At 45.2% G+C, this 10660-nt stretch overlaps 1 protein-coding gene across 2 annotated transcripts; it reads right to left on the bottom strand.

Annotated features, from left to right (window-relative positions):
- Positions 1 to 518: 518 nt before the first annotated feature.
- On the bottom strand, positions 519 to 10399 carry LOC110084879 (phospholipase A and acyltransferase 1). Of its 2 annotated transcripts, none has more exons than XM_020804576.3 (4): positions 9797 to 10399; positions 5665 to 5764; positions 1265 to 1524; positions 519 to 676 (listed from the first exon to the last, which is right to left on the bottom strand). In XM_020804576.3, exons 1-4 carry the CDS (start codon positions 9803 to 9805, stop codon positions 608 to 610), a joined length of 438 nt encoding a protein of 145 aa, XP_020660235.2. In that variant the 5' UTR covers positions 9806 to 10399; the 3' UTR covers positions 519 to 607. The 2 variants fall into 2 exon arrangements, with proteins under 2 accessions (XP_020660235.2, XP_072859603.2); XM_073003502.2 differs by lacking the exon at positions 9797 to 10399 and adding an exon at positions 9180 to 9516.
- Positions 10400 to 10660: the final 261 nt, after the last annotated feature.

The raw sequence follows: 10660 nt of genomic DNA, 5'->3' as shown, positions 1-10660 counted from the left end.
GCGACGGAGTGAGCGCCCGTCGCTTGTCCCAGCTCCCGCCAACCTAGCGGTTCGAAAGCATGCAAATGCGAGTAGATAAATAGGTACCATCTCGGTGGGAAGGTAAACAGCGTTCCGTGTCTAAATCACACTGGCCATGTGACCACGGAAAGATTGTCTTCAGACAAAATGCTGGCTCTATGGCTTGAAGAGGGGGATGAGCGCCGCCCCCTAGAGTCGGACACGACTGGACAAAAATTGTCAAGGGGAACCTTTACCTTTTTTTTTTTTTATGTTAGAGTGTTTTAATCTGGTGCTGCTTGATTTTAACTTATTTTCAGAATCTTATATTTTAAAGTTGCTTTATACAGCTTTGTAGCCTACCCTAAAATCCTATGATATAGGGTGGGCTATAAATGTTTAAATGAAATAAGTAAGTAATAAATAAAATATGAGAAGTAGATACATAAGGATAGGAGACCCACATCTTGACTGATGTGACATTTTTTAAATTAATCAATACATTTACCAAAACATAATGAAGATAAGCATGTCATTCCATTTTTATTTTTTATTTTTTAAAATATTTGCACTAATTATACGTTGATAATGTGCTGTGGGTGAATTATTAATTACGAACAAGGCCCATCAGAAGTCCGAAAAAAGCAAATAATCCGAAGACACCGAAATAAACAGCCTATAGGAAAGAAGACAATTATGTAGGGTTATGCAGTGCTGCTGGTCTTTCCTGTCTCTGAACTAAGTATAACATATGGCTTACACACATATTTTGAGAATTAAAAAAACCACATATATTTTAAATGGTCAAATTATAGAGTTAATTAAATGTATCCAAAATCTGGGTTTCAAAATATCCCCATAACAAATTCTAAATAAAAGGGCGAACTTTGATGCAGAAATCTGAAATTGTTCTTAACATTTGGGAAATTGCCATAAACATAATGACAGAAATTGATTTCCTCAAACCTCGTTAAATTTCTGCAACCAAGCATAAACCATGCAATATGTATCTGCTTTCTGCTTTTTCAGTCCTGTTTTCTAATCTTACCTCTAACCCCCATCTGATATACAAACCCTTTCTATATGACCTATACATTTTCAGTTTGTCCCTCCCACCACCATGAGAGTTAGAAACCTATACATGTATATCTAGGGGGAAATCTTCTAATTTTTCTTTCTGTTTAGCTTTCTACTGAACTCTATAAAGAATCTCCATACAATTGCTCAGAGTCTCACTAGGCAAACATCAAGAAATCTTACGCACCTGTTCACTCGTAGCTTCATCATAACGTATAAAGGTGGCAAAATGCTCACAGTTGCGAAGGAGCACATTGTACGATATCTCTTTCCCAACACAACTCAAAGCTGTGTGGACTATTTCCTCCACACTTTTAGGTGGGCGACTGTTGTCATGTTTATTGTTGACTCGCCACTGGTCTCCTGCACATGCATCTAAAAGCCGATCTATTTTTACCAGTGCCTTCTTTGTATTGGAAGAGGCTAAACTATCTCCTACAACCCCATCTGAAAAAGAGAAAGTTAAAAAACAGGACCGGAAACTATTTTATCTGTGAACTGTGTCGCCCAATATCAATACAAAGTCCAGACATTAGAAATGGTTTTTAATCCTGCCTTTTGATTTACACCAGTTCCAGATACTAAGGCAGTGGCTGCTTCTTATATTTGGGCTTACCCAAATTCTGGGAATTCCAATGAGCTGCCCCTGATGTCCTGTTTTCATTAATGCACATGTATACAAAATCTCTTTGAGTTCACTGAATTCATTGAGGCGTAATACTGTACATTGGCTGAAATCCTGTAGTAACTTACAACTAGAGAAGGTCCATTGAATCAGTAGGAATTTAGTGAGCTAGCTCCTTCATAAAATTCATTGATTCAGTAGGCCTACTCTAGTGTGACTTACTGCTGGATTTCAGTCAACGTAATCAATATGTTCTTGAAACCCTAAGGGCTATGTATGATCTTGAATTCAAAATACTAGTTTGCAGTCCTCATTACCTCAAAGAAGTAATAAAGGAAGGAAGGAAAGTGACACCCACAGCCCTAAAGTACTACGGTCCAAGTTGAGTGCTCCTCTGAGCTGGGTCAGAGTAGACTACTTTCCTCTCCCAGCACCGCACAATAAAGTCATTGCTCCCATTTACTCCTCCCCATGCAAAAACATGTGTCTTTGTTGTCACCTGAGCTTTACCCAACCATGTTCATCAGTAGGCACACAATGCTTCACTTCCAACACCCAGGAGCCATCATAATCAGCAACAGGGGAAGAGAAGGGTACATCCCACAGGTGCAGGGAGGGACCCCTTTGACTGGTGTTCTCTAGATCTGCAGTCCCCACAGCTGTAGCCACAGCCACCACCTTGCCCCCAGAAGAAGGAGGTGCCAGTGGCAGCAGCAGGAGGAAAAACTGCAAAGTTTAAAAGGCTAGTCATGCCTTTTTCTACATTCAGTTCAATGCCAGGCTGCAAGGGATCTTTGAGCTGAATGTTTTGGGAAGATTTTCAAACACAGAAAATGGAGGCAATTCTCTAAGCCACCCTTCCCACACTGCTTCATTTGAGAAATCCTCAGAACCCAACATTAACTTCTGCTTGTTGTTGTTTTGACTTATATACTGCCCCATAGTGCTAAAGTACCACATTCTTCCGTGTACAAAGGTGTCTCGACTTACGAACATCTCTAACTACAACCATTTCAAGTTACGACCAGCTCCAGCCGCAAAATTTTGCTTCTACTTGCGACCGGAGCTTCCACTTACAAACAGAAAAAGGCAGGGGAAAAAGGCGGGAAATTCAAAATTCTAACTCTAGTTGGCGACGAGGCTGCTTCTTTGTAGCTCTTTCCCCCCAGCAGTTAGAGAGTGTGTGTCAGAGGAGGCTTTGGACTGCCTCCTTCTGCTTCTGAGTGAGCATTTGTGTGTGTTTGTAGGGAGACTTCAGGCTGCCTGGTAAGGTGAGGTGGTGTTTTGTACTTTTTAAAAAACTGTTCTGGTGTTTTTGCAGCGTGGTTTTGGGCTGGGGGGGTTATGTTTCTGTGCTGTGATGGGTCTTGGGGGTTTTGTTTGTTTGTTGGGTTCTTTTCCCATTTCCGATGCATCTTGGGGTTTTTGTTGCTTTTTGGAGTGTTTTTTCCCATTTCCAATGGGTCTTGGGGGGTTGGTTTGTTTTTTGGCTTTCCCCCATTTACGATGGGTCTTGGGGTGGTTGGTTGGTTTTAGGGGGGTTCCCACATTTCTGATGGGTCCTGCATGCTTCCCTTGCTTTTTCCTTTGTTTCCTTTGCATTTCCGACCTGCCTCTGTTGTTCTCTGTGCATTTCTGATCTGCTCCATTTGTTTTCTGTGCATTTCCAATGGGTCTTGCATGCTTGATTGCTTCCCCCCCCCCTTTGGCCAGAAGGGATTAATCGTGTTTCCAATTAGTTTTGCAGTGATTTTTTTTTTTTGGTGATTTTTTTTCTTCGGCTGGAACGGATTAATTGCATTTCAGTGCATTCCTATGGGAAATGTTGCTTCAACTTACGACCATTTCGAGTTACGTCCCATCTTTTGGAATAGATTATGGTCGTAAGTCGAGGCACCACTGTATAAAATGACACTTTTCCCTAAAATAATTAGAGGATAATTTGAGAAGCGTTTTATACATGGAAGGCAGCAGGAGGAGGCAGAAACTCAGGCAAAGGAGAAGCCTCGCTTGGCCACCTCTTGCGGCTGCTCACTGACTGCCGCCGCTGCTGTCCAATCGCCACCTCCTCCTGCCAGGGCTCACCTCCAGCTCACATCACCACCTTGTCCCCTGCCCAAAAGAGACGACAGGTGGAGGAGGCGACAGCAGTCAATGGGCAGCAGCACGAGGCGACCGAGCACAGCTGCTTCTTTGCATCTGTCTCCGCCTCCTCCTCCTGCTGCAGTCTCCTCCAGTGCCACTCGCGGGGTCAGCAGGAGGAGGAGGAGGCAAAGACGGAAGCAAAGGAACAGTCACACTTGGCTGACTCTTGCTGCTGCCCGTTGACTGCTCCTCCACCTCCGGCACGGGTAAAAATTAGGGGGTCATCCTATACATTGGGGGGTCATATACATGGAAAAATACAGTGTGGACAGCTTACAAGTAAATTATGCAAATAACACTCCATGAGCGGGAAACACATTTTACCAACCTTGGAAGGATGGAAGGCTGAGGCAGTCAGCCTCAAGCCAGTTACCTGGATCCATCAGGATCCAACTCAAGTCACAAGCGGAAACTTGACTGCAGTACTGCAATTTAATCACTGTGCCATGGGGCTTCATTGATTGTAGGATACCGGAGTCCTATATAGCAGGGGTCCCCAACCCCTGGTCTGTGGCCTAGTGCCAATCTGTGGCCATGGCAGGACTGGGCCACGGAGACAGATCTCCCACCCACCTCAGCACGCACTTCCCACACACACCCCACCGGCACGCATGGTCTGCCACCCGCATGAATGGGTGCCCTGCAACTCTACACATGCAGGAGAGCATGCCCCTCTGTGAATGCACCCCTCCCCTCCATGCATGCATGTGAGCATGCCCCCGCCTGTCCATGAGCATGCCCCTCCCCTCCGTGCATGCGCACAGGCATACCCCTCCCCTCTGCGCATGCACACAAGCACACCTGCCACTCCGCACATGCGCATGAGTGCACCCCCTCCTCTGCGAGCACACCTCAGCCGCCTGCGAGCACAGGGGGGGTGCCCTATCCCCTGCACTCAGACCCCACCCCCCCAACCAGTCTGCCATTCAGAAAAGGTTGGGGGATACTGCTATGTAGTATAGCTGTCCTCTGAAGAGGAGGGGGCAGCTGCTACCATCTTCTCTAGCTCTTTATGATTAAGCTACACAACCACCTCTGACTAAACCATACTTAGAAAACTCTGGAAAAAGGGCCACCATGATTCACCAGCAACTTGACAGCACATAATACTAATTCACAAAGAGCACCACTGGTTGATTTAGCTCATTATTCAAATTATTCAGTTTTTAAAAACCGATTTAACATTGGGCTATAGCCTGAACGTGAAAAACACAATTTGATTGGAGGCAGACAGGGGAAGATCTACTATGAAACTATTGAGGCTTAATCTTCAGGGACCTTATCCTGGAGGGGCCCCAGAAGGGACTGTAGTCCACTTTTCTTTTCTTTTCTTTAATGGTGGCCATCTGTTGTGGAGCAAGCCCATTGAAGAAGATAGCAGTGATTACCCAGACCTCACTGCTGGTTGCAAAGCACCCCCCAATAACAGTTCAAACTTCAGGGCCTCACAAATGTAGGTCTGCCACTGGAGGCAGAGGAAGCTTTCACCACTAAGCTTTGTGGGTGGGTGTGGGGGGCAAGGCAGGAGATAACAGGTCAAAGGTTGGAGATAGGAATCATTCCTGCAGGAGCCTTAAATCTGGCAGGGACTCTGCACCCACTGTACTCCCACTGAAAGGATACCAACTTTCAGAAACATGTTTGGGAGATGATAACAAGGATCCTGGTACCAGGTAGACATTTTTCATTCTCATTATAGGGTCACTGGCAAAAGCATAAAATCTGCCTTTGGAATTTCTTTTTCTAAAATGACCCAAAGATTATTTTCTACTTCACATACAATCTTCCTTCAGTCTTTCTAGAAAATACGGTCTAACCTGCTGAGGCGAGATGGACCACATATCCATTCCCTACATATACAGCCCAGTGTTTGTAAAAGGGTCGGAAAATTTCAATCAGGTCTCCTTGTTGTGGGTCCTGCAAAAAGAAATCAAGAAAATAATTAGTGTTTTCTGTAGCTCCTGCGATATTTCTGCATGCTAAATTCACTGTCAAGGACAGTGCTTTTCTTCAAGCCTTGGTATTATATCTGATTACCAAGTTTGGGATTTTTTTAAAAAGCTATCCCTAACTGGTAAGCAGTAGGATGTTCTGGGTCCTAGAAAGTCATCCTACCACTTCTCACTGGTTGCTGGTTTTAGCCCATTCTTTATATGGCTTTTAATTAAAAGTAATTTTCCACATTCAGTGCCCAAGTTGCATTATTTATTCATTTAAAATATTTTTACTCTGCCTTTTTCCTTTAAAAGGATTCAAGGTGGCTTACATAATTAAAGACAGCATTTAAAGCTAACAACAGTGAGTGTACAAATCCTTTAAAAATCAGATAAATACTGTGAGGGTTCACAGTACTCTGAGGTACCTCAGGGCCCAATTCCTTCTTAGGACTGACTAAATACAACTGTCTCATTGTATCCAAATTATCAACATTTATTTCTGATAAATCAAGACAACTATTAACATCAACAAGGATATTTAACTTCTCCTCCTCACACAATGGTTAACTGTGGCGTTTCAAACAGTCCTGTACCTACAGCAGGTATTGGCTCTCTCAACTCTGATCCTGGTAGTACTGACAGCAGGAGCATCTGGTCTCTGCTGCAGGGCTCAAACCCGAGTATTCCCGTTCCTGGCTCTTGGAATTCTCGTGGCTCCGGGTCTTAAAATGTCTTGTCCCAGGAGGCACCATCCTTCTTTCTCTCTTCTCCTGCACTATCCTGACTCTTTCCTCTCTTATCCTTCTTTCCCACCCCCTGCCTTTCTTCTCACCCTAGCTGGAGGGTTTTTGAGGTCTCATTTTTCTTCTCCTTTTCTCTGCCTCCTCATGTGAAATCATAAGTTTTCCCCATTGCTGAATTCAGGGATTTTCCATCCAGATACACTCCCATCCTGGTGGAAGTATTCTAATTTTTTATACAGTGGTGCCTCGCTTAACGGGCGCCCCGTTTAACGACAAATCCAAATAGCGATGAATTTTTTGCTATCGCTTTTGCGATCGCATTGTGATGTTTTAGATAGGGAAAAATCGCATTGCGATGATCAGTACCCTGTTTTGCATACCTATCATTGCATAGCGATGATTTTCCAACAGCTGATCGGTGGTTCCAAAATGGCCACCGGGTAAAAAAAATGGCCGCCCGCTGTGTTTTCGCCCGGATTCCTCGCTTACTGGGCAGCGAAAATGGCAGCCTTATGGAGGATTTTCGCTTAAAGGTGAGTTTTAAGCCCAAGGGGTTTCAATGCATTCCTATGGGCTTTTTATTTTCGCATAGTGACGAAATTGCCTTGCAGCGATTTTTGCTGCACGGATTATCGTCGCTATGCGGGGCACCAAAGTATTTATATTTTATGGGATTTCTACCCCACCCATCTAGACCAAAGGTTCTCCTTTCTTTCATAGTGTCCGCCTCTTGGGCTTCAACCACTCCTTTCTTGCTCCTCTCTCCCTTATATATTCCTGATCCCAACTTTTCTCCTATTCCTGTCTTTCCAAATATTACTTCACTTCCACCACTGTCTTCTCTATCTCATCCTTCAACCCGACTCCTTCCTCGGTTGGTTTTCCCGCCTCTGCCAGCAGTCTTGTCCCATTGTCTCTCTATTCCTCCTCTTTGCTCTTCCAATTCTGCCTCGTCTGTGTCTTCCATAGGGGTGGTAACTTTCCATATGACCTGGGGCTTCCCCTTCTGGGCTTCTATGGGTCTTTCCCATTTCTCTGTAGCGCACTTGAGCCAGAATGGTACCGGACCAGCTATTCTCCTCACAAATACCATTCTAAAAAACAGTAAGCAAAAGCTTGTTTTTCATGCTGCTGACAGGGCAAGGTCTGCATAGTGATATGTTAGCATAGTTTCCACACATAGTCTGGTCCATTACAAAACAATGTGCTTATCTATACATTTAAAGTAATAAATACATTTAAATTTCTAAAGGAACAAGCAACAGTCCTGAATATCAATGATAAGGGAATGTATATTCTCATCTTCTTTGTGCGGTCAGCCATGTTTTGCTGTTCTTGGTTTTTTTTTAAGTTATAAAAGGCTGTCTTGCAGTCCTGGGGAAGAGCCCTCCTCTGGTATTTCCATTCTAGAGCTGTGGTGCCTCGCTGTGGATCCCTAGATGTTCTTGGACTGCTACTCCCAGAAAGTCTGGCCAGCACAGCTCGTGGTGGTGGCTTCTAGGAGTTGCAGCCCAAGAACATCTGGAGACCCAAGGTTGGGAATCACTGTTCTAGAGGGTAACAACAAGAGAAGTGCACTAGAACCAAAATTCAGATTCAGAATTTGGCAGAGGGTGTACAGGGCTTTGTTGGCACAATGGAGGGCATAATCTTGGTGGATGGGGAGAATAGCATTTTTTTTCCCAGCCGGATGTGGTGGCCTTGGCCAGCTAACAAAAGGACCTTTTTTGGGCCACTACAGGTTTGCGTTCTTATGCGAGAAGGACTGAAGTAAAAGGTGCCATTTATATACTGCCCCATAGCACTTGAAGCACTCTCTGGGTGGTTTATAAAGTAGTTATGCAGACTACATGTCCCCGTCCCATCCCCCCCCTGCAAGCAGGGCACTCAATTTACTAACCTTGGAAAGATGAAAGGCTGAGTGAGCCTCAAGCAGGCAACCTGGATGTGAACCCGTGTCATAAGCAGAGACTAGGCTGCAATACTGCAATTTAACCACGGTGCCACAGGGGCCACGCACTGCACAGTGCAGTACATTCTAGTAGCTCTCTCGGACCCCTGAATTAAACAGTGGGGAATGGATATTAAGCAGCAGTGGGGGGCGGGGGACGGGGATGCCACCCAGCTTCCTGACACAATTAGCAGCAGCTAGTGAAGAAGGTCTGGCTAGCACTGAAGGGGTCACACAGGGCAGGAAGAAACTAGCAGTGTTCATAGCACCCCAAACAGCAATACCATTCCAGAGTCCAAGTCCCTCACGCCTGCAACAACAGGGCAAGCTTTCTGGGACACTGTCTTGACAAGCACGGCAGAGGCCTGTCCTCCAGAGACACAATCCCCGATGAAGGACATGGCAGAGGCATACGTGCAGGAGCCCTGCAAGCCAAAAGAGATCAACCCCTTGTCTTATTGGGCTGAGAAAGAGTCTGGCTTGGGGAGGTCTGGCCAAGGTGGCAGTGGGACTGCTGTCTTGTCCACCAACTAGTGGGCCCAGTGACAGAGTGTTCTCTCAGGCAGGAGACATTGTCAGTCCACACTGGCCACACCTGGAACCTGTAGAAAAAAATATTTTCTTTAAGATCAATTTACCTACTATTGCTGGGCTTCTCTATAGTCCCCTCAAAGTAAGAAAGGCTCGCACAGTCTGCTCACCGAACTAAGCGTGCCATGCTTCAGTCTGCTGCACCCTCCTCCTGCCTCTTTCATTCTTCCAACTGCTACTCCAAGATTGTGCTTCATCATTCAACCATGCTGGCTAGGCTGCTCTGATTGGCCTGCCATTTTGTGGCCTCTCCTCCGCTTCCCCAATGCCGCTGACATTTCCTGCCCGCATTCTCGCTGCTCAGGGTCTGCTCAGGGTCCAATTGTTATGCCTATTACATCTGTTTCCAAACAACCAAGCTCTGCTGGTAGTTGGTGTTGCATTGTTTTCGTTCTGCGTAATCACCAGGAAGGTATCAGATGACACGGAAATCCTTAAAAATGTTTGCTGTTTGTGTTTTTTTAAGGGGAAAATAATGATTTTATAGTATTCATATGCACTATAATGAAGTCATATAATCACAGAATGGATGACATAGAGTTTTAAAGCACAGGATCACGTGTCTTCGGCTAAGGGGAGGCTCCCTGTGAAACAAGGCCTGGGGCAAATAGCCTGACTGTCCCCCGTTCCCCGCCCCATATAGCATGTCTCCTCCCGGCCCAAAAAATAAGTATTGAACAAATGGAGTTACCCCACCCTTAAAGTTCAATTTCTAGAGGACTCTTACCCGATGCATGATGTCTTTTATCCAGGCTTCTCCTAGAGACTATTTTTATCTGCAGCAATGATACGATTAGTCAGAGCTTGGCACAACAGCAGGTTTTTTGTAACTGTCAGAGGAGCATGGCCGAGGTCAAAATTGCAAGCCAGAAATTAACCATTTCAGGGCAACTGCGTGTAGTCAAATTACATCCATTTCCAGAAGAGCGTGACAGAATTTAGAGCTTTCACCAACTGCTAAAACAGGGCTTCGAGGAACGTGCTGATTAATTTGTTTCTAGAAATGACTTTGTTGGATTGTGAAGGAGGAATAGGACGAGAGGAAAGTAATGAGAGTGCGCCATCTCCTTAAGGAAAGGAACTGTTAAAAGAAACAAGAGAGGAAACAGAAGGAGTGACTGGAGGGGGGAAAGGGGAGAGAGAGATGAAAGTACAGTACTGTAGAGGTTTGTTTAGTAGAAGAAGGAAAGGGAAAGGAAGGGGAGGGGAGGAGTTAACTTTACACATATGGGAAGAGGATAAAAAGAAGGAGGAGGAGGAAGTGAGGACATTTATTCAGAGTCCCAGAGGAAGACATGAAAGGAGGGAAAGAGGTTGATTACAAAAAGGCACACAATTTGTTGGAAGATTTCCCCAACCTGAACGTTGGAGGCTTGTTGCCAGATCCTGCTCCAAGAAAAGAAGGAGCCAGGGGCAAAGAACCTTTAGAATGGACCATGCTGGAGGCTCATTGGAGGAAGGCGATCCAGCCAGATGCATCTTTACAACAACCACTGGGAGACTGGGCATGCCACCCATGTTGTGGCATGGTCTACACGGTGAGGAGCGCTCCGTTCAGAAAGATGACAGACAAGGAACGATTTGGGCCAGC

Source organism: Pogona vitticeps, chromosome 6 (assembly GCF_051106095.1).
Source record: "Pogona vitticeps strain Pit_001003342236 chromosome 6, PviZW2.1, whole genome shotgun sequence".
Classification (NCBI taxonomy): domain Eukaryota; kingdom Metazoa; phylum Chordata; class Lepidosauria; order Squamata; family Agamidae; genus Pogona; species Pogona vitticeps.
Note: the sequence above shows the minus strand (reverse complement) of the source record. Positions and strands in the feature narration are given on the sequence as shown.

Excerpts from the sequence above, each read along its gene's own strand:
- LOC110084879 (XM_073003502.2), bottom strand. The coding sequence starts at position 9,269 with ATGATGAAGCACAATCTTGGAGTAGCAGTTGGAAGAATGAAAGAGGCA. Across the intron at positions 1,525-5,664 it reads GGTCCATCTCGCCTCAGCAG|ATGGGGTTGTAGGAGATAGT; the intron begins GTTAGACCGTAT and ends TCTCTTTTTCAG. Across the intron at positions 677-1,264 it reads ATGAAGCTACGAGTGAACAG|GCTGTTTATTTCGGTGTCTT; the intron begins GTGCGTAAGATT and ends TCTTTCCTATAG.